General features: G+C 54.5%; 2 protein-coding genes and 1 long non-coding RNA gene across 7 annotated transcripts in view; 2 read left to right on the top strand and 1 right to left on the bottom strand.

The window, feature by feature from the left end:
- The window catches only part of AP2A1 (adaptor related protein complex 2 subunit alpha 1), a 30,063-nt gene extending 12,817 nt beyond the window's left edge, over positions 1–17,246 (top strand). The window contains exons 5-24 of one of the 3 annotated variants that reach the window (XM_082710268.1): positions 4,830–4,959; positions 5,380–5,481; positions 6,923–7,031; positions 10,580–10,730; positions 11,059–11,227; positions 11,353–11,490; positions 11,619–11,801; positions 12,266–12,363; positions 12,597–12,828; positions 12,918–13,085; positions 13,166–13,329; positions 13,621–13,686; positions 13,998–14,054; positions 14,162–14,244; positions 14,363–14,454; positions 15,629–15,750; positions 15,858–15,974; positions 16,068–16,137; positions 16,363–16,497; positions 16,807–17,246. In XM_082710268.1, the coding sequence (XP_082566394.1) occupies positions 4,830–4,959; positions 5,380–5,481; positions 6,923–7,031; positions 10,580–10,730; positions 11,059–11,227; positions 11,353–11,490; positions 11,619–11,801; positions 12,266–12,363; positions 12,597–12,828; positions 12,918–13,085; positions 13,166–13,329; positions 13,621–13,686; positions 13,998–14,054; positions 14,162–14,244; positions 14,363–14,454; positions 15,629–15,750; positions 15,858–15,974; positions 16,068–16,137; positions 16,363–16,497; positions 16,807–16,884 (2,464 nt within the window). In that variant the 3' untranslated portion in view covers positions 16,885–17,246. Of the gene's footprint in view, positions 1–4,829; positions 4,960–5,379; positions 5,482–6,922; positions 7,032–10,579; positions 10,731–11,058; positions 11,228–11,352; positions 11,491–11,618; positions 11,802–12,265; positions 12,364–12,596; positions 12,829–12,917; positions 13,086–13,165; positions 13,330–13,620; positions 13,687–13,997; positions 14,055–14,161; positions 14,245–14,362; positions 14,902–15,628; positions 15,751–15,857; positions 15,975–16,067; positions 16,138–16,362; positions 16,498–16,806 lie in introns of those variants that run through there. The other 2 variants (XM_082710269.1, XM_082710267.1) reach the window with 2 other exon arrangements.
- On the bottom strand, positions 17,002–21,739 carry FUZ (fuzzy planar cell polarity protein). 3 transcript variants are annotated; one of them, XM_082710294.1, is made up of 11 exons: positions 21,437–21,739; positions 21,053–21,174; positions 20,684–20,768; positions 20,496–20,564; positions 20,194–20,298; positions 19,229–19,426; positions 18,997–19,092; positions 18,607–18,713; positions 18,467–18,531; positions 18,314–18,388; positions 17,002–17,508 (listed from the first exon to the last, which is right to left on the bottom strand). In XM_082710294.1, the coding sequence occupies exons 1-11, from the start codon at positions 21,545–21,547 to the stop codon at positions 17,282–17,284; spliced, it is 1,260 nt and encodes a 419-aa protein (XP_082566420.1). In that variant the 5' UTR covers positions 21,548–21,739; the 3' UTR covers positions 17,002–17,281. The 3 variants fall into 3 exon arrangements, 2 of the variants coding, with proteins under 2 accessions (XP_082566420.1, XP_082566421.1); XR_014305437.1 differs by lacking the exon at positions 18,607–18,713; XM_082710295.1 differs by lacking the exons at positions 18,467–18,531; positions 18,607–18,713.
- Positions 21,740–21,774: 35 nt separating this feature from the next.
- Positions 21,775–27,757, top strand: LOC309852877. The gene is made up of 3 exons (XR_014305438.1): positions 21,775–21,889; positions 22,740–22,893; positions 26,163–27,757. It is a non-coding gene; the product is annotated as an uncharacterized lncRNA (long non-coding RNA).
- Positions 27,758–27,763: the final 6 nt, after the last annotated feature.

The following is a 27,763-nucleotide window of genomic DNA, read 5'->3' as shown; positions in this document are numbered from 1 at the left end:
GCGGGGTGTGGTGAAACTACTTAAATATACTCCTCAGGGGGGATCTCTCCAAGAAGGTGACTTGCAGTTGAGACTGGAATGATGAGAAGATAGTTATTTTAGAATGTTGGCAAGTGTCCCAAGCGAAAGGAGCAACAAGTGCAAAGGCCCTGAGGCATGAGCCTTCTGTATTCAAGGAACCAAGAGATAGTCTTTGTGGCTGGAGGGCAGTGAACAAGAGACAGAGTAAGGGGAGTTTGGATTTTATTTTCGTTGAAATGGAAGGAGTTGGTGTGTGTTAAGTGGGCACGTGACATGATGGGCTTTGTATTTTTAGAAGATCACTCAGCTTGGTATGGGAGAAGGTATGACTTATATTTCTGGCAATATGGTAGACTAGATTCCTGACTAATGCTCTCACTGAAACCTAACAATGTGGGATAAAAGAGGAAAGGAAGTACTCTTCAATGCATTTAAGGAACGTACAGGCCACAAGCTAAGAGGGGCCTGGCACCTGGGGAGATGGGGAGAGGGCCAAAGCCAGAGTTTGCCTAGAAGGCGAACCTAGATATTGGCCCTGCAGCCTCTGGGAACAGGATACAAAGCTTGTCTGAGGAGAAGCTCCAGAGACTACACTTCAAAGTGAGGGTGACCTAGAAATAAATCCGCTTGGGGACTATAAGCAAAATTACCTGTTTCAGACCTTGGCATAGAGCAGCCCACACACTGGTTTTCAGCCTGATTTTCCCCTACCTGGGTTGTCTACAAATTCTTAAGCCAAACTTTAAAGTGATTTAAGCAATTAGTAGCCCAGTGCCCGAGAGAGGCAAACAAGCCTTTTCAGGAGAAACCCGCCTTCACTACAGAAGCCCTAAGTTACGTGAGTAATGCGCAATCAAAAGTCACCAAACACAGGCCACACAACACCATGAGGGAGAACCAGCAGAAGGAAAAGGAAAGTAATAGTAGAATTGGAATATTCATATAGGATGTAAAATAAATATGTTTAATATGTTTCAATAAATAAGAAAACAATTTGAAAATGGAAATGCAAGCAAATTCAAAAAAGAAATGGAGACATTTTTTTAAGCCATCTAGCTTAGCGGCAAGATGGACAGAGCCAAAGCAGAGTGAGTGAATAGGAGGTAGAACTGAAGAAATGATTCCAAACACAGCCCAGAGAAACAGAGATGGAAGATTCCAAGAGAGATTAAGAATCACGGAAGATGGAGAGGTCTAATGTAATGCTGTTTAGAGATCTAGAGGGACACCTAGCTGGCTTAGTCGCTAGAACATGTGACTCTTGATCTGGTGGTTGTGAGTTCCAGTTCCAGTTATAAACGCTGGGGTTAGAGGTTATTTAAAAACCTTTAGAAGGGGGCGCCTGGGTAGCTCAGTTGGTTGGACAACTGCCTCCGGTTCAGGTCATGATCCTTGAGTCCCAGGATCGAGTCCCACATCAGGCTCCCAGCTCCATGGGAAGTCTGCTTCTCCCTCTGACCTTCTCCTCGCTCATGTTCTCTCTCACTGTCTCTCTCTCAAATAAATAAATAAAAACCTTTAGAGGGACGCCTTGGTGGCTCAGTTGGTTAAGTGGCTGCCTTCAGCTCAGGTCATGATCCCAGTGACCTGGGATCGAGTCCTGCTTCGGGCTCCTTGCTCAGTAGGGAGCCTGCTTCTCCCTCTGCCTCTGCCTGCCATTCTGCCTGCCTGTGCTCGCTCTTTCTCTCTCTCTCTGACAAATAAGTAAATAAAATCTTTAAAAAACAAAAACAAACATGGGACGCCTGGGTGGCTTAGTTGGTTGAGCGGCTGCCTTCGGCTCAGGTCATGATCCCAGCGTCCTGGGATCGAGTCCCGCATCGGGCTCCTTGCTCAGCAGGGAGCCTGCTTCTCCCTCTGCCTCTGCCTGCCTCTCTGTCTGCCTGTGCTCACTCTCTCGCTCTCCCTCTATGCCTGACAAATAAATAAATAAAATTAAACAAAACAAAACAAACAAACAAAAAAAAACTTTAGAGCTCTAGGAAGGGGAGGGAGAGAATATAACAGAGGTGTTGTTTGAACGGATAACACCGGAGAATATAGCCTAGAACGAAGAAAGAAGCTGATCCTCTGAGTCAAGTAGCTTAAGAACCCAGCAGCAGAACTAGAGACTGGGGTGTGGGTGGTGGCAGGGAGACCACTGAGACTGTTACCGTCCAGGTCTGAGCTAATGGGGGCTGGGACCCCGGTAGTAGCCGTAGAAGACGTCACTGGGTACATTCCGGAAGTGAAGCTGACAGGACGGGTTACATGGGGTAGGAAAGCAAGAGGGGGGCAGCTTGAACAGGTGGGTGGATGACGAAGCCTGGGGAGAAGCAGGGGAGTGAGAGGCAGGCCCCAAGCCGGGTTTGGCCCCGCTAGATGCGAGGTGCCTGGTGGACACCAGGGCAGAGATGTCCCATAGGCAACTGGACGGCAGGGAGTTGGGGCCAGGGAGGGAACTAGCGAGAGGGGGCTAAAAATAGAACTCGAGCCACACACCCACTCTGTGGTTCTAGTCACCACATCAAAATGAAAACAAACAGGCGAAACCTCTTTTAATATTTTAATTTAACCTAATCCATCTAAAATATGTTCATTTTGACACTGGATCTAACTGAAATTTTCTGTATAATTGTTCATGTCATCACCACACGTGAGGGATGAGAAGCGACCTAAGGCTAAGCCCTGGCGTGTGCTCCATGGCCTTTTGGGTCTGGCTTTTTCCCCACCTGGTGGAACGTTTTCGAGGTTCTTTCATGTAGTATGTTGCTCTGCTTCTTTCCTTTTTTATGGCCCAGTAATACCCTTCTGCTGTCTGGAGGGACCATGTTTTAGTTACCCACTCATCAAAAAGATTCTGTTTGACTCTTAGGAATATTGTACAAATACATTGTGTGAACCTGGTTTTCAGCTCTTACGGGCAGACGCCTGCGCGCGGGATTGCTGGGTCATGTGGTACCATGACTTTTTTTCTTTTTCTTTCTTTTTTTTTTTTTTTTTTTTAAGAAAGGGAACAATTGAATTCCCCCTTCACGTCCCCTGCAGCATCTCCATCTCCCCGCCCCCCGTGGCCTGTATTCGATGGTGGTTATTCCCACATACCTCCCTGTTCTTCTGTACCTGCACACACGCCCCTGCGTGCCAGTGCCGTAGCCGGGGATCTGGTGGGCGTTCCCTCCTCTGTAGCTGGAGGGAACGGTAGAGGTCATCTCCTTCAAGGGCTTGAGAAACACCTCGAATAGAGAGCCTGGCCCGGGGTCGAGGCTCGTGCTGTGTGCTGTGACAATGGTGGAAAGGCCATGGGATGGATGGGGCACCGTTCTACTGCTCTTGGACAGACCTTCTACTGGTTTTGGTTTTGAGCTGATGATGGTCAGACGTTCTGGCACCGGGACCTTGAACATGGATGTGTGCCCGCCCCCAGGGTGGGTGTCCAGGAGCAGCCTCGCTGGGCTGGGTCTGCGTCACTCGTCACTCCCGGTGACACGCTGACACCGGGTGGCCCCGGTCCTCTCCTGAGGGCCTGTCCCCACGTCTCCTCGAGGGCTGCTGTGTCCGAGGCTTGGCCAGCGTGCGCGTGTCCACCTGGCTGGCGGGAGGAAACAACACTGCCTCATCGCTACCGTTCGTGTTTCCCCTGCAAATCCAGCGAAACCCCCTTTCACCTGGCCTTTGACTTGCTCAGTCACCCCTCCTGGGGCTTCCCTCTGTGTCCTTTGCCGAGGCTTCAGATGGGTCCTCTCCTGGAGGCCGCAACGTAGGCGGTCAGAACAGCTCCCTGCGCCCCCTCTGTGCCCGAGGCTGTGTTGGCTTCCGGTCCATGGTGTTCTTTCTTCACCCCCCAAGTCCCCTTGCAGAGGAAACTGCCCATCGGAGAGTCAGTGGCCTCTCGCAGGCGCGTGCTCCACCGGTCAGGACCTCAAGCATACGTGTCTGGCCCCAGTTCCTCGGTTTGTGGTGGAGAGATAAACGAGTTAGTCCCAGACTGTGCCTGGCTCAGTGCTGGGAGGAGCGGGAGAACCCTGGCTGGTGCTTTTCCTGCTGTCACCCCAGTATTGGTGCTTCCCTGCTCGCCACCTGCAGCGACTCCTTCTCCCCCTGGGTAAAAAGCAGGGTTGGCACCATGGCCCTTGATGCCTGGCATGGTTTGGCCCTGTCCCCCGGTCCCTCTGTCCCATCTCCCAGCCTCTCCCCCACTTCTCGCTCGCTCACAGCAGCCACACACAAGCCTGCGGCCACCTCGTGGCCTCCACACAGGCTGTGGCCTCTCCCCGAGATGGGCTGTGCAAAGATTTTCGGGGTTTTCTCACTAAGCTCAGCTTTCCATTCACCTCCCACCTCGTCAGAGAGCCCTTTTTGCAAAATAGCATAAGTGGTGCTCCTTGTGCCTGTGCTCATTGGCACCGTAGCACTGACACTGGATGGTGTCTGGTGCGTGTGCTGGGATCTGGGCTGCCTGGCTGGGAGGTTAGCTCTATGAGGACAGATGTTTGGACCAGTCTGTCCACCCCTCTGTTCCACAGTGCCTCCAGCAGAGCCTGCTGCCCGGAGGTACTCCGGAAGCATTCGGTAAGCGAGTGAAGGTGCACAGGCAGGCTTGGTGGTTGGCGGAGTTCTGCCAGTGACCCCAATGCTGCCGAGATGGAGCCTATCTTGCAGATAAAAAAACGGAGGTTTGCTGCGTGATAAGGCCAGCACCAGAGTGGATCTCTGGTCCCCCGGCTCCCCCACCTGCTGCTGGCCACCCTTCCGAGCGGAAGAGGAAGGAAGGTCTGTGTGGGGCTGGGGAAGCGCTGACCTCCCCCCACCCAATTGTGTCACCACAGGGATAGCATGGACAGTGTGAAACAGAGCGCGGCCCTGTGCCTGCTGCGGCTGTACAAGGCCTCGCCCGACTTGGTACCCATGGGCGAGTGGACGGCCCGGGTGGTGCACCTGCTAAATGACCAGCACATGGTGAGCCCCGGGCCTGGCGCCTGGACGCCCCGGGCAGCCGCATTCCAGAGCCATCCCTACTCACCCAGAGACCCTTCTGCCTTAGACGTTTATTGTGGAAACCTGGGGGATGTCCCACTTCTGCCCCAATTCCCACCTGGACGCCCAGGGCCTCCCACCTCTGTCCCTGCCTTTACTCAGGTACTTAGAGATCTTGGTCTGGCGTCCTGAGTACCTATCACACACCCAAGTATCCAGAAACCCCCATGCCCATCCCTGATACCCTCCCCCACCCCAACTACCCAGGGATCCTGTCCAGTTTCCCCTGCACCCATCATTCACCCAGCCCTTGAGTCTCTGCTTTCAGATCCATAGGCTGGACACTTGTCCCCAGGCTGACCCCCCCTGCAGCCCTGACCCGCCACTTCTCTGCCTCTGCAGGGTGTGGTCACGGCGGCTGTCAGTCTCATCACCTGTCTTTGCAAGAAGAACCCGGACGACTTCAAGACCTGCATATCCCTGGCCGTGTCTCGCCTGAGCCGGGTGGGTGTGGTCTCATTGTGGGGTGTGGGAGGAGGCCCTGGCGCCTGTGTTTTCTGGAGCAACTCCCTGGTCCCCCTCACTGTCCCTGAGAAGCAGCCCAGCACAGTGGTTATGAACTCAGCCTCTGAGCTGGGCTCATCCTGGCCCACACAGCTCATTCCTGCTGTGTGGCCTGGACAAGCGGTTTCTTTCACCTCTGGTCCTCACTGACCCCATCTGTTCACTGGGGACAATACCAGGCCCGGTTCACAGTGTAGCTACTGTCAGTCGGTGTGTATAATGTCAGTATGGGCCTGGGCATCATTGAGCACCCACGAGGTGTGAGTGTCTCTCCTGATTTCCTCCCCCTTACCCCACTGTCTCTTGCTTCCTCCTGCATTCCCTGCTCTGTCTCCTGTTCCTTTTTCTCGAACCTCTCCATTCCCCTCCTTCCTTCTGTTTGTCTCACCATCTTCGCCCCTGTCCTGGGAGCATGCCCAAGGCTGCCGGTGTACCAGGCTCTGGGGACACAGATGAGTCAGAGCCGAGCCCTCCAGGAGCTCCCTGTCCTGTTGGTGGGGAGAAATGTGGCAGGGCAGGCTGGACAGCACAGATTTTCATAAAAAGGGTGATCTGGGCTATCATGAAGGTAGTACAGGACATTGTAGACCCCAAAGGAGGCATTTACCCCAGGCTGGAAGTCTAGGAAGGCTTCCTGGGAGAGGTGATCCCTGAATGAAGACATGGAGTGAATTCAATATTCCCCGGGCAAGTCAGAGGAGGCCGAGATTCGCAGGCAGAGAGGACAGATGCACCAGGTCATTCAGTCACTTTGTCATCGATTCACCATACGCCCGAATACTCGCGTGCGCTGGGCTGGCCGGGGAGAGACAGACCGGGACACTGGGGGCCGGGCACGCACCATCATGGTCATGGCACAGCGCATGGTGGGGAATGCTTCCTAGAGGAGGGATTTCCCAGGTTGAGCAGGCACTTGCCATGAGGGGAAAATGTCACATACTCTCCTGCTAATTCCCCATCTCTTCCCAGAGCCTTTCTTATGTCCAATCTTGTCTTAGGCCTGGGAACCCAGGAAAGGGTCATAGCTAGTTCCTAACCTCTGAGCTGCTTCCAGCCATGGGGGACAGCTATAGGGACAGAAGTCTTCAGTGAGCTGATGTGTTCTGTGCTTCATGGAGGAGCCCGGGGCACTGCGAGGCTCCTGTTTGGAGTAAGCAGCTCGCAGAGGGGAACGCGGGTTGGCAGAGACTTCCTGCCCCCTGACAGCAGCATTACATGGAAAAGTCAGGAGCCCTGGCTTAGGTCTAAGCTCACTGCGTGCTCCAGGCTTCCTTACTCCCCTCCCCGGGGCCTCAGATGCTTGGGAAGTTGGTGTGGCTGTGCCCCACCCCTGCCCCGTGCCCTTCCTTGTCCATGCCTCACCCCCTCTTCCGCCCCCCAGATTGTCTCCTCGGCCTCCACCGACCTTCAGGACTACACTTACTACTTCGTGCCGGCACCCTGGCTCTCGGTGAAACTCCTGCGGCTGCTGCAGTGCTACCCACCGCCAGGTACTGCTGCCAACCCCGCCTGCGCCGGGCCCTGATGCCTTGGGCCTGCGCTCTGTCAGGGTTTCTGTGAGGCTGTGGGTGCTGGGGCACAGCCTAAAGGATCAGACAGATCACTCCTGTCTTGTGAACTCCTGCTCTGGGCCAGGGTCCCTGTGATGCTGTGCTGGGGTTTGCTCAGCCCTGGAGTGTAGGGGCTGTTGTCACATCTGTCTTGGGACAAAACCAAGGCTGTGGGAGGAGAGGCCCTTGCCCACGGTCCCCGCAGCCAATCTGGGGGTGATCCCGGGCTGTGTTGTTTGGATGACCATAGCTCTGTGAGAGGTTTTCATGGCCTTACTGTTCAAGGTCATGGCCATGGTGTGGATGATGAGCCTAGCATGAGCCAGGCAGCACACTGGGGGTGTCTGTGCCCTCCCGACAGAGCTGGTGAAGGGGAGCCCTCCCTGCAGCATGCAGACAGGGAGACTGAGGCTTGGAGATGAGATGTCATGTATCCTGGCCTGGGCAGCGACTAAGGGGAGGAGCCTGATGCCAGCATCTGGCTCCAAGTCCCTCCCTCTACCCTATAGGCCTTGGGTCCATAGGGCTGAGTGCCCCATTTCCTCTTGCCTGCCTCATAGAGCAGTTTTGAGGGAGCCCGTGCTGAGTTGCTCAGCACACAGGAGGGGATTGATAAACCGGCTCCCTTCCGTTTGGCCAGAGTACTGCGCACCTGTTATGGCCAGGGACTGACATGTGGCCCTGAGTCTGCATGGGCAGCTGTGCACAAGCGTGCATGTGAACACATGACCACGTGTACAAGTCAGGGCGTGTCCACATGTCTGTGTGCACCTGCATGGCAGTGTGTGTGTGTGCGTGCATGTGCACACAGGCAGAGGCCGCTTCCAGCCTGTGAAGGCCACTGGTGAATTCTGTCCCATGGCCTTGGGAAAGCCTCGTTTGTTCCGCTCCTGGGCCTCTTTCTCATCCTGCCAGGAAGCGCTCTGGCAGATCTCCAACCTCACTTCCGTCCCAAGAGCCCCGCCTCATCATTTCGGGGTGTGCCCGGAGCAGGTGCCTCGCTTCCTGTCACCCCCTGTGTCATAGGAATTGTAGCCGTGGCCCCAAGCAGGTGGTGCTGGGCCAGAGAGGCCACCTCCTGATTTATCTACGGAAAGTGTTTCTGATACCGTATTACGGAAAATTTTCCAATGTTCAGATAGATAGAGCACACCCATCGTCTAGACTTGCGTTTGGCGGTGCATGTGTGCTCTAAGTTTGCTTTTTTTATTCCTGAAGTATTGAAGACTGGTGTAGAGACATCATGTTTATTTTTTTAATTTTTTTTTTAAAGATTTTATTTATTGGGGCGCCTGGGTGGCTCAGTGGGTTAAGCTACTGCCTTCGGCTCAGGTCATGATCTCAGGGTCCTGGGATCGAGTCCCGCATCGGGCTCTCTGCTCAGCGGGGAGCATGCTTCCTCCTCTCTCTGCCTGCCTCTCTGCCTACTTGTGACTTCTCTCTGTCAAATAAATAAATAAATCTTTAAAAAAAAAAGATTTTATTTATTTATTTGACAGAGAGAGATCACATGTAGACGGAGAGAGAGGCAGTCAGAGAGAAAGAGAGAGAGGGAAGCAGGCTCCCCGCTGAGCAGAGAGCCCAATGCGGGACTCGATCCCAGGACCCTGAGATCATGACCCGAGCCGAAGGCAGCGGCCCAACTCACTGAGCCACCCAGGCGCCCATAGAGACATCATGTTTTTAATCTTTGGATATCTTGTTGCACGTTTCTAAAAACTATGGGCGTTCTCTACGGTCACTCTTGAAGCTCCAAAATACTCACAGTGTGTTCAGACTGGGGTCCGATCAAGATACAAGTTTTGTTTTTTTTTTTAAGATTTATTTACTTATTTTAGAGAGAGCAGGGAGAGGGGCAGAGGGAGAGAGAGAGAAGCAGACTCCCTGCTGAGCAGGGAACCTGACACGGGGCTTGATCTCCTGGCCCTGAGACCATGACCTGAGCTGAAATCAAGGGTCGAATGCTAACCAGCTGAGCCATCCAGGCACGCCCTGAGATCCAAGGATCGAGGGAGGCCTGGCTTGTTCAGTCAGGGGAGCAGGCAGCTCTTAGGGTCATGAGTTCAAGCCCCACACTGGGCATAGAGATGACTGAAACATAAAAAGTAAGGGAAAAAAAGAAGAAAAAAAAGAAAGCTAAGTATAGAATTTAATTATTTCTCCTAATCTAGAGGAATTGCCCCTTTATTCTGGGGCATTGGCTTTCACTCCACCTTTTTATTATGAAACATTTCAAACGGAAAGATCACCTGCGAGAATGGTGTCACGAACATGTGAGGCCCTGAGACCCGGCAGAGACCCTGAACGCTGCTCTTGGCGCCCTGGCTGGCTTGCTGTCTCAAACACACACTCATTTGCTCACTTAAGTGATATAAGTCGCAGACGTCCTCATGCTTCCCCCGCACCCAAAATACACCCACACACATTTCGTGAGCCCCAGGAACACTGTGCAAAACTACAGTGCCCTTGTCACACCTGAGGAGCTTCAAGGTCATGGTGTCGTCCGCTGTCCAGGCACCGTTCACACCCCCCTCACTGTCCACAGCCTTATTTGTACGGCTGAAACAAAATACAGTTCAGCCGAGGGCCGCGATTTACATTTCCTTATGTCTTTGTCCCTTTTGGGGGGAGTCTAGAATAGCCCTCCCACCAGTTTTTGAAGAAACTACCAGTTTTGTGAAGAAACTGGGAGTTTGGCATTGCAGGCGTGTCCCACCTTCTGGTTTTGGCCCAGAGTTGCCTTGTGTCCTGCGGCTCATCCTTCTACCCCATGAGCCGCCTGATACAACTGGGTGTGACATTTTCCCCTAGAAGGCTTGACAGCCCATCTGTGCACAGGATGTCACCTCACACCCCACGGAATGGCAGTTATTGGTGTTGGTAGGAGCTCCTGGTTGGCATGTGTCTGTCTTGGGTGTTCAGACCGTTTCTTGGGGCGACCCTGGTTTCACAGCGTCTCTGGGAAGGTTTCTTTTTCCTGTGAGAAACCTAAAGGGTATCAGTGCTGCAGGAGGGGAAACTGAGGCTCACAGGGGTGGGAGTTAGCACCGAGCAGGACAAAAGCCAAGGCCTGGAGTGGTCTCTTCTTAGATTTATTTATTTATTTATTTATTTGACAGAGAGAAATCACAAGTAGATGGAGAGGCAGGCAGAGAGAGAGAGAGGGAAGCAGGCTCCCTGCTGAGCAGAGAGCCCGATGCGGGCCTCGATCCCAGGACCCTGAGATCATGACCTGAGCCGAAGGCAGCGGCTTAACCCACTGAGCCACCCAGGCGCCCTGGAGTGGTCTCTTCTGTTGGCCCTCTTCCACCTCCTCCGGTCACTTGGAGACCAAGGATGAGCTAGAAGGAGCAGAGACCCCAGCCCACAGCTGCAGGGCCCACCCTTCCTGGTGGAGATGAGAGCCCTGGGGGTGGGGGGGGCTCTGCCCTGCACATGGGTGGGGCTGGCAGAGAGTTCATCCCGGGACATGCCCTCCATGTCCCCAGAGGACGCTGCCGTGAAGGGGCGACTGGTGGAGTGTCTGGAGACTGTGCTCAACAAGGCCCAGGAGCCCCCCAAGTCCAAGAAGGTCCAGCACTCCAACGCCAAGAACGCCATCCTCTTTGAGACCATCAGCCTCATCATCCACTACGACAGGTGCCTGCCTGCGGGGTGGGAGGTTTGGGGGCCCGGACTCTTGTGTCCTAGGAGGTTGGGGCTGGGAATCAGGACTGCTAGCTAGGACGATGATGAAGCTGCGAACTGTTACCTCCCCGGAGTGGTGCTGGACCCCTCCTGGGAAAAGCAGAATTCCTGACTCTTTTCCTTTGAGCCCAGCGGCCCAGACAGCCGCCAGGAGTAGTCATGGCGGGGACAGAGGGCAGGAGTTAAGACCCAGGTCTCAAAGGGAACATGAGATGGCTCAGCTGGGCCAGAGTCCTCCACCTTCTTCTCATGACCTCCTGTCTTTGCCTCTTGCTGCCAGCGAGCCCAACCTTCTTGTGCGGGCCTGTAACCAGCTGGGCCAGTTCCTGCAGCACCGGGAGACCAACCTGCGCTACCTGGCGCTGGAGAGCATGTGCACGCTGGCCAGCTCTGAGTTCTCCCACGAGGCGGTCAAGACGCACATCGACACTGTCATCAACGCCCTCAAGGTACACCACTGCGGAGTCTGCCCCAGGCCAGGCCCTGTACACTGGCCTCTGCTCTCTTGGAGAGGCGCAGGGCTCAGAAGCCACCGCAGAGCCTAGAACATTCCGCCCCGGCTCTCTTCCCGCAGACGGAGCGGGACGTCAGCGTGCGACAGCGGGCGGCAGACCTCCTCTATGCCATGTGCGACCGGAGCAACGCCAAGCAGATCGTGTCAGAAATGCTTCGGTACCTGGAGACGGCGGACTACGCCATCCGCGAGGAGATTGTAAGTCCCGGAAGGAGCTGGGTGCCTGGACCCCCGGGGTCTCCGGTTGGGGACAGTGGTGAGCCCAGATCTGGTTCTTCCACGCTTGGACTGCGTGCACACACACACCTGCCTTCCCCGGCTGGCAGGTCCTGAAGGTGGCCATCTTGGCCGAGAAGTATGCGGTGGACTACAGCTGGTACGTGGACACCATCCTCAACCTCATCCGCATCGCGGGCGACTATGTCAGTGAGGAGGTGTGGTACCGCGTGCTGCAGATCGTCACCAACCGCGACGACGTCCAGGGCTACGCTGCCAAGACCGTCTTTGAGGTCAGCGCCCGCACAGCGGGACGGTGAGGCAGAGCAGGGACAGCTGGGGCTGGGGGGCCCACCCACTGTGACCACCGTCTTGCTCCCTCCTCCTCAGAGCACTGCCTTGGCCTCCCTGGGGGCCAGGTACTCACAGGCCAGCATGAGGGTCTATGGGCCACGGGTGCGGGCCACCCAGCTCAGAGTCACTGACCAGCACATCCTGCTGGTTTCCCCAGCCTTCTGCCCCAGAAAGGGGGGCCTGGTGCTATTGGTTTTACCACCTGTGTGAATGCGAGCCAGTCACATAACTGGCCTATGCCTCAGTTGCCCCACCTATCGTCCCACCCACAGCGTAGCATTTGTGAGAGTTCTATGAGTTAACAGGCATCCCGGGCTTAGCCCTGCACTTGGCACCCCTGAGCAGTCCTGACTCAGAACACACGGCTCCCTGCTGTGCTCACCTGCCCTGTCCCCACCTCCAGGCACTCCAGGCCCCTGCCTGCCATGAGAACATGGTGAAGGTTGGCGGCTACATCCTCGGGGAGTTTGGGAATCTGATTGCTGGGGACCCCCGCTCCAGGTGAGGTGGTGAACACTTGCATCCTGGAGGGGTCTGGGGCTGGTGGTGATGGTGATGGGGCCCCCAGGGACCCTCTTGGGCCCTCACACAACCATCTGGTGCTTGCAAGACAGCGCAGCTCCCAGGAGCCTCTGGGACAGAGCGCTGTAGTGGCTGCCGTGTGGGGTGGTCTCCCGGGGGGGCTCCGGGAGGAGGCCGGGCAGCCGCGTGCTGATGCCCTCCGCCCTCCCCAGCCCCCCGGTGCAGTTCTCTCTGCTGCACTCCAAGTTCCACCTGTGCAGCGTGGCCACCCGGGCCCTGCTGCTGTCCACCTACATCAAGTTCATCAACCTCTTCCCGGAGACCAAGGCCACCATCCAGGGCGTGCTGCGGGCCGGCTCCCAGCTGCGCAACGCGGATGTGGAGCTGCAGCAGCGCGCTGTCGAGTACCTCACTCTCAGCTCGGTGGCCAGCACGGATGTCCTGGTCAGCGCCGCGGCCCCCGCGTGCCCCTCCACCCCTGTGCCTCGGCCACCGAGCTGTCCCTTATCCGCTCTCGCCCTCTGGCCCCACAGGCCACAGTGCTGGAAGAGATGCCACCCTTTCCGGAGCGAGAGTCGTCCATCCTGGCCAAGCTGAAACGCAAGAAGGGGCCTGGGGCCGGCAGCGCCCTGGATGACGGCCGGAGGGACCCCAGCAGCAATGACATCAATGGGGGCGTGGAGCCCACCCCTAGCACTGTGGTGAGTCCCAGGGGCTGGGCTGTCTGGGCCTGGGCCGCCAGGCGCTACCCTGGCTCACCTCCACCTGCACCTCCCTGCAGTCAACGCCCTCACCCTCCGCCGACCTCCTGGGGCTGCGGGCAGCCCCTCCCCCAGCGGCAGCCCCAGCGACCTCTGGTGCAGGGAACCTCCTGGTGGACGTTTTCTCCGACGGCCCAGCGGCCCAGCCCAGCTTGGGGCCCACCCCAGAGGAGGCCTTCCTCAGGTACAGCTGCCTGCCGGGGCCCCAGGCTGCCCCTTTTCCATCTGCCCCCTCACGGTCCCCCCCCCCCCCGTCCCTGTGCCTCTGTTACCGTGGCTGCCACTTCCCCTGGCCTCCTCTCTCCCTCTGGCCACTCTGTGTAGTCCTTCCCCCATCGCCATGTCTCAGCCTGCTCTTCCTTCTCTCTTTCCCTCCTCCCTCTTTCTCTCTCTCCCCGGCCCTCTGCTGCCTCTCTGGGATTGGCTGCCTGCCACGCCTGTCTTCTCTTGTCTGCTCTGGGATTGGATGGCCCAGCGAGCTGGAGCCGCCTGCCCCTGAGAGCCCCATGGCTTTGCTGGCTGACCCAGCTCCAGCTGCTGAGTAAGGGGTGTCCCCAGGGAGGGCTAGGGGACTTCAAGCTCTTATCCAGGGGTTCCTGATGAGCTGCGGAGGCAAGGATTTGGAGGGGAGTGAAAGTCGGGGTCCTCTGACATGGGGCAGGGGTGGCAGCACACACCAGGGTCCTAGTCCCATTAGAGACAATCATCAGTCTGATTCTGGGGTTCTTTGGGGGAATCTGGGTATATGGATTCTGGGGTTCTGTCTTTTGAGGGGTAACAGTCTCCCACCTCTAGCTCGGGTCTTCTCTAGCCCCCAACCTCCTCTCATCTCACTGTTTTCCCCGCCTGTAGCCCAGGTCCTGAGGACATCGGACCACCTATCCCTGAAGCCGATGAGCTGCTGAATAAGTGAGTCACGGAAAGAATCAGGGAGGGAATGGGGACAGGTGGGGAGCACCGAGCAGGGCCTAGACAGGCGCCCCTGGCATCCTGAGCTCCCCATTGCCCCCACCCAGGTTCGTGTGCAAGAACAACGGGGTCCTGTTTGAGAACCAACTGTTGCAGATTGGAGTGAAGTCAGAGTTCCGGCAGAACTTGGGTGCGTCCGGAGAGGGGCAGTGTGGGGATGGGGTTTCGGGGACACCTGGGTTTGGGTGGCATCTGGAGAGGAGGTTAAGGAAGTCAGATGGAGCCCTGCCCCTCCCCACCCTCCGCAGGCCGCATGTATCTCTTCTATGGCAACAAGACATCCGTGCAATTCCAGAACTTCTCACCCACTGTCGTCCACCCTGGAGACCTCCAGACTCATATCCTGCCGGCCTGGCCCAGCCCCCTCCCCTGAGCCCTGACCCTCCTGGTCTGCCTTCCTGGCCACAGGGAAGCAGATGAACCCTGGTCCAGAACCATGTTCAGTTCTCTTCAGAGCCTCAGCGTATGGTTACATGTTCGAGGCTTAGTGTCTTCTGTGAGACGGGGTGGGCCTCTTCTCCCCAGGACAGCCTGAGGACAGTGAAGTGATGGGAGAGGGGTGCCTCCGTTTGTCCCCGTCAGGCTGCTTCCGTGTCCTGAGCTTGTTCTGCAAGGGCTGCACACCACGATTCCGGCGTCTCCTGCATTCAAGAGCCAGGCCTGCGGGTCTGGATGCCCAAGCAGGGCTGTCTGTGTGATCTGAGCCGGTCACTTGGTCTCTCTGTGTCTTCTTGTCCCATGTCTGAAGTGTAGACCCTCTTCCTTCTCATAGCATTGTTCTGAAGGGCAGTGTGGTTGGAAAACTCTGGAAGGGTGGCTGGCATAAAGGAAGGTGTCAGTCCTCCCTTCTTTCTCTGATAGTCGTTTTCATGCCCATGAAATGACAGCAGTTAGGCCCAAAAGTTTTGAGGGCCTTTTCAGTCCTTTGCTGCGTTTAGCCCTCAACAGCAGCATCTCCAGAGCGCCCGGCGGGCTCAGCTCTGTGTTAGGCATGGGTAGGAGGCAGGGGCGGGAGATGCCCAAGATGCCGTCCTTGCCAACTTAAAGGTAGATGTGATCACACTGCAGCCACTTTTGGTGCCCTGACTGTGTGCCAGACACACGGACAAGTACTCGTACTAGATTATTTCTCTGAATGCTAAGGACACCGTGTCCATTTTGTAGCTGAGGCTAAGAGGTAAAGTAGCTCACCCAGAGTCCCCAAGGTGGTACGATCCCAGGATTCAAACTTGAGTCCGCCATCCCAGCCCTAGGAGGGCTTCTGCCTTAGTGCCATGTGACTTGTGCCATAATGGAGGTCCCTGAGCCCCTCGTGGGAGGCCAGAGGGCTCACAGGAAGGGCTTCAGAGTTGGGGCTGCCTACCATGTGCCGGGGTTGGCAGGCCCAGCCCCTCGGAGGCCTGCAGGCTGGGGTTCAGAACCATCAGAGTTCGTGGCCAAGACCACAGGGGAGAGGAGGCAGGAGGAGGGGGTTGTCGCCTCTTTCTGGCTTCCTTGACCCCCAGTGGGCACAGCTGGCAGTGCAGACCAAGCGCGTGGCCGCACAGGTGGACGGTGGGGCACAGGTGCAGCAGGTGCTCAACATCGAATGTCTGCGGGACTTCCTGACGCCCCCGCTCCTGTCTGTGCGCTTCCGGTGAGTGGGGTGGGGGCCCTGCCAAGCGGCTGCGGTCTTGATGGGGGCAGAGGGGGTCTGGGATCTGATGGAGCCTCCATGCCGCCCCTCCCTCCCCTCGCCACCAGGTACGGGGGCGCCCCCCAGTCCCTCACCCTGAAGCTCCCAGTGACCATCAACAAGTTCTTCCAGCCCACGGAGATGGCGGCCCAGGACTTCTTCCAGCGTTGGAAGCAGCTGAGCCTGTGAGCAGCAAGGGGGTGTGAGCTGCAGCTGCTAGGGGGGTGCAGGGTGGGGCCTTCCAAGCACCTGACCTGAACCTTTTCCCCTGCCCCCAGCCCCCAACAGGAGGCACAGAAAATCTTCAAAGCCAACCACCCTATGGATGCGGAAGTCACTAAGGCAAAAGTGAGTAACCACTGCACAAACAGGAGTGGGGGCCCTGGACCCACAGCCCAGACCTGCCTCTCCCTAACTGGGGTTTGGGTAGCAGTTCCCATTTTTCCATACCTCTATTTTCCCATCTGTAAAATGGGGCCAGGTCCCACTCACAAGGATTTCGGGGAAACTGGTTTGCTACTGCCTGGTGGCTCCCAGATCTGGCCCCCTCCGACAGCTACCCTTCTTCCTCAGCTCCTGGGGTTTGGCTCTGCTCTCCTGGACAATGTGGACCCCAACCCTGAGAACTTCGTGGGGGCTGGAATCATCCAGACTAAAGCCCTGCAGGTGGGCTGTCTGCTCCGGCTGGAGCCCAATGCCCAGGCTCAGGTGAGCAGTGGTCTGGGAGGCGCCCCTGAGACTGACACATAACCCCCTGCCTCACTGTGTTCGCTGTTAGCTATGTCCCTGAGTCCTCTGTTGTCTTCCTTGCCACATCCTTTCTCCGCTTCTGGGTCTCACTTTCACCCTTCACCCTTTCCCTCCTTGTTTTTATTTCTGCCTCCTTTCTAATCCCTTTGTCCTTTTTGTCTCTTATCTCCCTGTATCCTCCACCACCACCACCACCACCCCCTCCCCCTGGGCTCTCTGTCTCCTCTTCCTCCTCCCTGAGTCTGTGCTGCCATGTCCCCCACCCAGATGTACCGGCTGACCCTGCGCACCAGCAAGGAACCCGTCTCCCGTCACCTGTGTGAGCTGCTGGCCCAGCAGTTCTGAGCCCTGGACTCTGCCCCCGGGGATGTGGCCGGTGCCGGGCAGCCCCTAGGACTGAGGCAGCTGTGGTGGATGGGGCAGCGAGGGGACCTCCACTGGAGACAGGGAAGACCCCAGGGGTGGGGGGATGCCTGGAATCTTCCTCCGGCCTTTTGTATTTTTATTTTTGTTCATCTGCTGCTGTTTACATTCTGGGGGGTAAGGGGGAGCCCCCTCCCTCCCTTTCCCCCTTAAGCACAGAGGGGAGAGGGGCCAGGGAAGTGGGCGCCTCCTCCCCTCCCACCCCACCCCATTGTAGCCCCTCCTGCCCCCTCCCCGTCCAGGGGCTGTGTATTATTGTGAGCGAATAAACAGAGAGACGCTAACAGCCGTGTCTGCGTGAATGGCTGAGGCACAGGGGTCAGAGGAGCGGGCTGAGGGCCTGCAGAGTGTGGGTGGCCAAGCCCCGAAGCGCGTGGGTGGGACACTGGGCAGACAGCAGCAGCAGCAGCCGCCGCGGGCCCACCTGCACAGCCACCAGCCGCCAGCCTGTGCCCGGCTCCTCCGGCCCAGACACCAGGTAGCAGGCTCTTGGCACCTGGGTCCTCTGGGCCTCTTCCTCCACCTTGTCCTCTGCTGACCCCGGCTCTGGAGGAACGACAGGAAGGGCCGAGGTGACCAGGGGGGCCCTAGACAACTAGTAGGCGAACCTGCAGGAGCAACACACATCCCAGGCCTGACAGGTGAGGGCCTCGCAGCTCAGCTGGCTGTCAGTCGCCTGAAGGACATGGGCCTTCTCCCCCTTCTTCCCAGTCAGCCTCCATCCCCCTCTCTACTGGGGATGCCGTGTGCAGCCCACCAGGGGTGCAGTCTGCCTAGCAGTACAGATCATGAACACTCGGGTATGCTGAGCAGATACAGGCCCAGCCCTTGGAACCCTCCCCACCCCTCCCGACACATTAGGCAGGGAAGCAGGTGGGGGAGGTGGAGTCACGCAGCTAGGAGGGGCCAGTCCTCTGTCCCTTCCTTTGTCTCCCGAGGGCCTCGTGGGTTCTAAGACAACTTTTCCCTCCTAACCTAGTCTCTGTGACACCCTGCACCCCAAGGGGCAAAGATGGTGGCAAAGTGTGTGCTTGCAGCAATACAGTGGAGTGTGGCTCTGAGAACCCATGTGTGACTCATGGCTCTCCACTACTTAATAACCGAGCCTCAGTTTCTTCCTCTGCAGCAGCAGAGTGATGTGACAGGAGCTCCCCCTCACCTGTGAGGGTGAAGTTAGTCATGGCATCCACTGGGCCAGAGAGGAAGTCTCAGCGTTACCTGTTAGGGCTGCCCAGTGGATTCTGCGGTCTCCAGGCTGCGACCCCCCTGAACCTCCCCGCGGGTGTGGATGCCCCATCCTCCCTTATGTGATCAGAGATTCAGTGTCCTCGAGTGTGCAAAGGGGGCACACCTGGTGGGAAGTGCGTGGCAGTAACCAAGGTGTAGAAGGAACGCAGGAGGCGACGACGATGCTCAGGAGAAGGCTCTGGAGGGGGGAAGAGAGGATGAGAGAGAGCCACCCCTGGGCTCAAGCCCCTCCCGGCCTGGCCCTCCTGTCAGTCACCTTGAACCCCAGAGGGCTCCACTGTGAAAAGGCAACGTTTCAGTTCCAGGTGGAGCAGCAGTAGTCTGTGAGAAAGCGGGTGTTGTGGCCGGGGCAGAGGGGGTGAGGACCCCCAGCCCACACCCCCGTCCAAGCCCTACCCGAGGATGTCCGTGTGCAGGGGGAAGCCAGCGGGCAGCGCTCGGGATCCCAGCGGCACGCAGGCCCGCAGCGGGTCCAGCACTGGCTGCCACCAGCGGTCCAAAATCTGAGGCGAGGCCCGTGGGTGAGGTCAGGGGCCGATACCGGGGGGCGTGGCCAGGGTGGAGAGGCGGGGCCCACAAGGGCCGGGGGACCCAGGGGACCAGGGAAAGGGGATGGGAGCGATAAAGGGACCGGGCTGGTGGGAAAGTGTAGTCCATGGGGGGCGGGGCCGGCGAGGGCCGAGTGCGGAGTAGAGAACGCTGGCCGGGAGAGGTGGTTAGCCAGGGACTGGGCGGGCGGGCAGAGGGTGTTACAGGGGGAAAAGCGGGGACACGGCCCGGATTCACCTGTGGATCCAGCTGGCTGAGGGGAGGGCGCGGCCCGCAGAGCAGACACAGCTCCAAGCCCGGCAGTAGCGTCAGGGTCAGAAGCCGATGCGGGACCTGAAGCGGGGCGCAGCAGGGGCTGGCCGGAGCTCCGCCCCTTCCCGCCGAAGCCCCGCCTCCTCACGTTCCGGCCTCTGGCCTCTTGGTCCCTTCGCAGCCCCCTGTACCCCGCGCCCCGACTCCCCCAGCTCACCGTGGGACTCCCGTGCGGCAGGTACACCGGGTAGTCGCGAGCGGCCTGAGGCGGCAAGGACCCCACCAGCCAGGGGAGCAGGACGGCCTCCGGCGTTCCCAGCAGCCACCAGCTCTCTGTTGCTGCCACCACCCGGCCCGACACGACCAGGCTGCCAAAGGCCGTCCCCGCCGCTTCAGCGAACCCAGAGAGGGCTTCCTGGGTCAGGAGACATGAACAGGGGTGGCAGTGACTTCCCAGGTGGCCAGGAGTGGGAAGAGACAGGCAGACAATTCAAAGTCGGCCTGCTGGCATGCTCACGTGCCTCACTCTCCCTGGGCCAGGGTTCCTTCACCTTCACAATCAAGTACCATCCCCAAGTCACACTGTAATTTAAACAGCTATTGTGGCTGCTCCCTAGACTGACACGTGTTACTGAAGTTAATAATCCCAACAGCATGAGCCAGGTGGGCACAATCAACCACCTACTCCTGCTGGGAGAGGTCATGCCACCTGCCCCTAGTCATGTCACAGGAGGGGCGCCCATGCCAGGGGAATCGACAAGAGCAGTATTTAAGGAAGGATAGATGGAAATTCACCAGCGAAAGGAACAGCATGTGCCAGGCAAAGAAGTTGGGAAGTTGTTGGGGTCCAAGGAACCCCCAAGGCAGTTGGGTGAAGGTGGATTGTGGAGTTAGCAGAAGTCAGAGTGAGCACGTTGGAGGATTTCAGATTCCACAGGTCCTCAAACACCAGGCTGGGGGGACGGGAGCTTGTTCTGGGGGCGATGGAAGCCATGGAAGGGCTGTGAGCTGGGTAGGAGTGGGGTATTTCTCCGTGAAGAAAGACCCTTATGGGGCCAAGTGGGGGTTGGGATGGAACCCAAAGGATGAGAAAAGATTGAGGCAACGATCCAGGGGTAAGAGGATGAGGACTGAGCCAGGGCCAGTGACAAGCTGAAGGGTTCCCCAATGCATTCTCAGTACCTGCAAGACAGACCCCTCTGGAGGAACTACACAGTCCACACACTGAGTCAGGTCCCCGATGAGTTCAGAGTCCCCCAGGAAACTGTCAATGAGGAAGTAACTGGCCTAGGAATGGGAGGAAGGATGAGTTTAGGACCCAGGTGGGCTCCAGATCTGCTGCCTCCCCTTCAGAAAACTAGCCCTGCTGGGCATGGCTCTAGGGTCAGTTGACCAGGCTGCCCCAGGGGCAGCTGGGAAGTGTTAGTTTCTGAATATCCGTGACCTGGGATCCTAACTTCCGTGCTTGCGTACTGCAGCCTCACCCTTAACTCCTTCTTTAGTCTCTCCACGTTGCGAATATTGGTCAGTTCTTCGAGTCCCACAAGAAGAACCTAGAAGAACCAAATAAAAGAGCAGGAGCTGGGGATCTGGACTCCTCTCCTGGTGTGAGGGAGGAGGATGTTAAGAGCTCAGATTTCCAGGTTTGGGGAAGAGGGCTGGGGAGTCTCACCATGGCCCCAAACACCATCTGGAGTAGCCTCTCCAGCCTCAGCTCCGAGGCCCCCTCTTCAGATGACAGCACAATGAGGGTGATGCTGTGAGAAAGGAAGGTGAGAAGAAAGAATGATTCCAGGCCAGGGAAGCAGGACCATAAGGAGAGTCTGCCCTTGACCCTGGATGCAAGCTACATCTTTCGCCAGCTGGCACAACCTGCTTCTCATACTGAGAAACTCAGGGATCAGACAGGGTAACTGGCTTGTCGAAGATTCCACAGCCAAGTAAACAGCTGGCCTTGGAGACCTGGTAGGCCTCAGGGTCATCTTCAACAGGGACCATCACCCAGCCCCTGGCCCTGCCCCAAAAGCTACAGCTTGGAGACCTGTCATGGAAGCTTTTCCACACCACGGTCGTGTCCTCTGTCCTTGCAGAGCTCAGCTGCACCTCGAGATTCTGCCCAAACATGTGTACTCCATTGAGGGAACCGATGACAGAGAACGGAAGCTGGGGGAAAGTTGGGGGACATTAGACAGGAACCCCCAATCCCCTCCACCTTGGGACCCAAGTGTCCAGGGTCCCAGCCCCCTCCTCTTTCTACATCCCCTGGCCCTCCTCTTCTGGAAATCAAGATTATAAGACCAGTCATTGCACCCTTGGCCCTCTAAACTCGACTCTGAAACTTCTCCAGATCCTACTCCCCTGACGACCCAGAGTCCAAGTGCCTAGCCCCCTTCTATTTTGAAGATCCAGGGGTCCAGAGCCCCACCTGCTGGCGGGCGGGGGCACCGCCGCGGCAGCTTCTGCAGAACAGGGGGACTCCGCTGGAGGCCGCAAGGCAAAGCAGATGTACGGTGCCCTCGGTCCCCTCCTCGTCCATCTGGAACCCTCTCCAGTCCCCTCGTGGGGGAAGTCAGCGACCACCTTGGAGCATGCCCGTGGTCACACTAAGTCGGGCTGCCAGCTGGCGGTCCGAAGCCGCCGGAGGGCGAGATGGCGAACTGATTGGAAGAGAAGTAGATTTCCCGCCTTCTTCACCCAACTCAAACCCATCCTCAGTCTCTATTTCAGTACCTCCCTCGAGCCGTTTAGGTGCTCTTCCGCCTCGACCGGAAGTCATATGCCCCTAAGAAAGATGGCAACCATCGTACTTGTAAAGCTTCGTAGTTTCTCCCTAATTGTTCATTTATTTAAAGAAGAGAATGAAGAGCCCGGATTGAAGGTAAGGACGGCGCCAAGGCGTTGTCTGGCGAGCGTCAGGTAAGCTAAGATGTTTTTACATTTTAAATTGATAAAGAGCTGAGCCCCACTCAAAGATGGCGGCTGCCACCGAGGCGTTGCCTGGCAACCGCATTCCGTCCACTTTCCAGTCCAAGGTACAGAGAGCTGTGCCCCACTCAAAGATGGCCGCAAGACGAATCTCAAACAAAACCGAGAGAAATACCATCTCCCCTTTCACCCTTGCGGGATGGTTTGGTCCGGCCAACGTTGCCTAGTAACCACCAAATGAGATGGTTGTTTTTGTTATTAGAAAAAGAAGGATGAAATCCTTTATTTTCCAGAATCATAAAAATAAGATTCTTTCTGTAATAAATTTATGCACTTTAGTGCAGCATGCCGAACGTGAAAATACTCTTTCCCAAGCCCTTTCCCGAAATAAAAATTTGACAGTTTAACCCAGAATATTAACACATTTTGACAAATATGATCACTATGTTAATGTTGCCTTCAAACTTTTCCTCATTAGACCAAATAAATATATGTCGTTTTTTTTAATGTCTTTTTATAATCAACATTATGGATCTAACAAAATCAATTTAGCCAATTCCAGATTGACATACATTAGTTTCCTTCTTCTGTGTGTTTAAACTGATAAAGTAAAATTTCATTTAGTTCTGAATATAATGAGCTAGAACTTTTCTCTTTTGTGAGAACAGGGGCCTTCATTCAACCAAATGTATTTATGAAATATATAGTAATGTTTAAAAAAAATTGCTGCCTTTCATACATGTTTTGCCTGCATTCTAGATTTGGTTTCTTTCTTTCTTAAGATTCACTTATTTATTTTACAGAGAGAGCATGAACAGGAGGGGCAGAGGGAAAGAATGTCCTGCACACTCCCAGCTGAGCCCAGAGCCCAACAAGGGGCTCAGTCTCTCAACCCTGAGAACAGGACTTGAGCCAAAATCCAGAGTCAGACAAGGCTTAACCTACTGAGCAATCCAGGTGCCTCTCTAGATTTGATTTCTTTTTTAAATTTATTTTAATTTTTGTTATTTAGTTGAGAAACAGAGAATTAGAGAGAGAGCCTGAGGTGGGGAGGGACAAAGGGAGAAGCAGGGAGCCCAGTGTGGGACTCCAGGATCATGATCTGAGCTGAAGGCATTCACTTAACCAACTGAGCCACCCAGGCGCCCCTAGATTTAATTTCTATCTTTATTTTTTTTAAGATTTTATTTATTTGACAGACAGATATCACAAGTAGGCAGAGAGGCAGGCAGAGAGAGAGAGGAGGAAGCAGTCTCCCGGCTAAGCAGAGAGCCTGATGTAGGACTCTATCCCAGGACCCTGGGATCATGACCTGAGCCAAAGGCAGAGGCTTTAACCCACTGAGCCACCCAGGCGTCCCTAGATTTGATTTCTAGTAGCTGATAATATTAGGATGTTTGTCACACACTAAATTGCATCAAACTTTTAGAGGAAAAAATGTGAATACTATAGTATATGAGTCCAGAGGCACCTGGCTATCTCAGTCCAAGGAGCATGCAACCCTTAATTTTGGAGTCATGAGTTTGAGCCCCATGTTTGGTGTAGAGATGACTTTTTTTTTTTCAAGATTTTATTTATTTATTTGACAGATAGAGATCACAAGTAGGCAGACAGAGAGAGAGGAGGGGAAGCAGGCTCCCTTCAGAGCAGAGAGCCCGATATGGGGCTCGATCCCAGGACCAGGGTCCTGCCCCTAGAGATGACTTTTTTAAAAATGAGTTACAGGGGCGCCTGGGTGGCTCAGTGGTTTAAAGCCTCTGCCTTTGGCTCAGGTCATGATCCCAGGGTCCTGGGATCGAGCCCCGCAATGGGCTCTCTGCTCCGTGGAGAGCCTGCTTTCTCCTCTCTCTCTGCCTGCCTCTCTGCCTACTTGTGATCTCTGTCTGTCAAATAAATAAATAAAATGTTAAAAAAAATGAGTTACATTGGGGGGCCTGGGTGGCTCAGCCTGGGTTAAGCGTCTGCTTTCGGCTCAGGTCAGGATCTCAGGGTCCTGGGATCCCAGCATCAGGCTCTCTGCTCAGCAGGGAGCCTGCTTCCTCCCCTCTCTCTGCCTGCCTCTCTGCCTGCTTGTGGTCTTTTTCTCTCTCTGTCAAAAAAGTAAATAAAATCTTAAAAAAAAAAAATGAGTTAGGAGCGCCTGGGTGGCTCAGGCAGCTAGGTATCCAACTCTTGATTTCAGCTTGGGTCATAATCTCCGGGTTGTGGGATGGAATCCCATGGTGGGCTCAGTTTCAGTGGTTTCGGTGTGGAGCTCAGTTTCAGTGGTTTCAGTGTTGAGTCTGCTTGGGATTCTAACTTACAGCCCTTGCCTCTGTGCTGGTGGTCTTTGACTCTGAACTCATTACTTGATGTTGACTTGAGTCCTGTCAGGAGTATGTACTTCTAGTTCCACAGATTTTCAGGAGTGTTAGCAACCTGGAACCACTTCAGCTGTCCCGGGAGACCTTGGTTTACCTGGAGAAAAAGAGTACCATTTTCGAGTTCGCAGCTACATTTGGGCTCTAGGTGATGCCAACGCAGCCCCTGGGCAGGTGGTTCTATTCCAATGCCCTTTTTTTTGGTTAATTATTGGCTCTCTGTTTGGGGGGGGGATAGGGGAGGGATTCTTGAAGACCTTTCATGGGGTCTACCTTTTTTAAAAAAACATATATATAAAACACATGTATATATATGAGAGAGCACAAGCAGGTGGAGAGGTCGAGAGAGGGAGAAGCAGGCTCCCCGCTGAGCAAGGAGCCTAATTCGGGGCTCAATCCCAGGACCCTGGGATCATGACCTGAGCCGAAGGCAGATGCTCAACCAACTAAGCCACCCAGGTGCCCCATGAAGTCTATCTTTTAAGAAACCACCAGTGTTGGCAAAACAGTATTATTACATCTAATCCATCATAATGCCAGAAGCCGAAGTCCAGGCTAAAATATCCACTTGTTCATTTTTATCATTTGTAATACGTTAAAGTAAATGTATTAAAAGAAATGTATATTAAATACATTAAAAGAAATGTATTAAAAATCAGTTAGGGGTGTCTGGGTGGCTGAGTCAATTAAAGTGTCTGTCTTTGGCTCAGGTCATGATCTTAGAGGCCTGGGATCCAGCCCTAGTAGGGCTCCCTGCTCAGTAGGGAGTCCGCTTCCCCCTCTGCTTTTGCCCCTCTCCCCTGAGCTGTGTCCCCCTCAAATAAAGAAATAAAATCTTAAAAAAAAATCAGTTAATACAACCAGTCATACACTCAGCTTATCTAAAGAAAGGCTTCCTTTTGGTTAAGAGGGCAGATTTTAATTTTAGGAAGCATTTTATTATATTTTTAAAAGTTTTTTTTTAAAGATTTTATTTATTTATTTGACAGAGAGAGATCACAAGTAGACAGAGAGGCAGGCAGAGAGAGAGGAGGAAGCAGGCTCCCTGCCGAGCAGAGAGACCCATGTGGGGCTCGATCCCAGGACCCCGGGATCATGACCTGAGCCGAAGGCAGAGGTTTAACCCACTGAGCCACCCAGGCGCCCCTTTATTATTATTTTTAAAAGATTTTATTTATTTATTTGACTGACAGAGATCACAAGCAGACAGAGAGGCAGGTGGGGGATGGGGGGAAGCAGGCTCCTTGACAAGCAGAGAGCTGATTTGGGGCTTGACCCCAGGACCCTGGGATCATGACCCGAGCTGAAGGCAGAGACTTTAACCCACTGAGCCACCCAGGCACCCAATTTTAGGAGGCATTTTTTTTTTTAAAGATTTTTGTTTATTTATTTGACAGACAGAGATCATAAGTAGGCAGAGAGGCAGGCAGAGAGAGAAGAGGAAGCAGGCTCCCTGCTAAGTAGAGAGCCCGATGCAGGGCTCAGTCCCAGGACCTTGGGATCATGACCTGAACCAAAGGCAGAAGCTTAACCCACTGAACCATCCAGGCGCCCCTAGGAGGCATTTTAATCTTCTTACCTGTTGATCATTTTTTCTTTCTCCGATTTAATCTTCCTTATAATTTTTTTAATTATTATTATTATTTTAGATTTTTATTTATTTATTTGACAGAGAGAGATCACAAGTAGGCAGAGAGGCAGGCAGAGAGAGAGGAGGAATCAGGCTCCCTGCTGAGCAGAGGCTGGATCCCAGGACCCCGGGATCATCAGGGGGACTGAGCCAAAGGCAGAGGCTTAACCCACTGAGCCACCCAGGCGTCCCATAATTTTATTATTTTTAAAAGACTTTATTTATTTATTTGACAGAGAGAGCCAGAGAGCACAAGCAGGAGGAGCAGCAGAGGGAGAAGCAGCCTCCCAGATGAGCAGGCAGGCCATGCTGCATGGATCCCAGGACTCCCGGGTCATGAATTGAGATGAAGACAGACACCTAACCAACTGAGCCATCCAAGAGCCCCTTCCTTATAATTTTATTAAAATTGAATTACACTGATATAAAAAATATGGGAGCTGCTTTAGATGAAAAGAAATTTAAGAGGGGCACCTGGGTGGCTCAGTTGGTTGAGCGACTGCCTTAGGCTCAGGTCATAATCCTGGAATCGTCTCCAAATGGAGTTCCACATCTGGCTCCCTGCTTGGCGGGAAGTCTGCTTCCCCCTCTGACTCCTCCCCTCTCATCCTCTCTCTCTCAAATAAATAAATAAAATCTTTTTTTTTTTTTTTAGTTTATTTATTTATTTGACAGACAGAGATCACAAACAGGCAGAGAGGCAGGCAGAGAATGAGAGGGAAGCAGGCTCCCTGCTGATCAGAGAGCCCAATGGGGGGCTCGATCCCAGGACCCCGGGATCATGATCTGAGCCAAAGGCAGAGGCTTTAACCCACTGAGCCACCCAGGTGTCACAGAAATAAAATCTTAAAAAAAAGAAAAGAAATTTAAGAGATATAATGTCTAAATACGTGTTTGGTCTTTGGATTCTGATGCAGATAAACAATGGAAAAAAGCCATTTTGAAAGAACTGGGGAAATCTGATTGTGGATTTAGTGTTAGATGACACTAAGAAATAATTTTATTGGGGGTGTATGGTGGTTGTATGCGAAAATGCCTGTAACTTTCTTTTGTGTGTGAAGATTTTATTTATTTATTTGACAGAGAGACACACTGAGAGAGGGAACAGAAGCAGGGGGACTGGGAGAGGGAGAAGCAGGAAGCCAGATTAGATTGGAGACTGGATCCCAGGACCCTGGGATCATGACCTGAGCTGAAGGAAGACGCTTAAGGACTGAGCCACAGAGGTGCCCATGTCTGTAACTTTTTAGAGAGGTCTGCCAAGGATATAGAAGTAAAATGATAGGATGTTGGGGTTCTACTTTAAAAGGCTTCAGCAAGGAAAATAAAAGCAAAAAGGGTTGGAAAAGGTAAATGTGACAAAATGGCAATACGACTGTATGTGAGAAGAAGGCACCCTTTTATCTTAAAGTACATTGCCAAAATACACTGGGGCAAGTGGTGCTGATTCATAGCCCCTCTAGACTGTGTCTGAGCCCACTCTTCCGCCCTCACGGACATTATTCTTTCCGATATTAATTAGCATGACAAAGGTAAAATGCTTTTTAATTGGTGAAGATAAGCAGTTTTCAGATTTTTACTTGCCATTTTAAATGGTTCTGTGTGGGGGGAGAGTCTCCCTACCACTAAAAAATATATATTTCTATTTTCCTAAGTTTTTATTGATGAGTAAGATATATTTGTGTAGTAAATTTCAGTGAACATATATGTTACAAATGACTTTCCCAGTTTATCGTGTTTTTTCCAACTCGGTTTATAGTCTTTTGGACAAATTGATCAATATTTTACGTTTTCTGGCTTTGCTGTGATGATAAACTTTTTTTCCAGGCTTCAGGAT

The sequence above is a fragment of the Mustela nivalis genome, assembly GCF_964662115.1.
Source record: "Mustela nivalis genome assembly, chromosome: 18".
Lineage (NCBI taxonomy): Eukaryota > Metazoa > Chordata > Mammalia > Carnivora > Mustelidae > Mustela > Mustela nivalis.
This window is presented reverse-complemented; position numbering and strand designations above follow the sequence as displayed.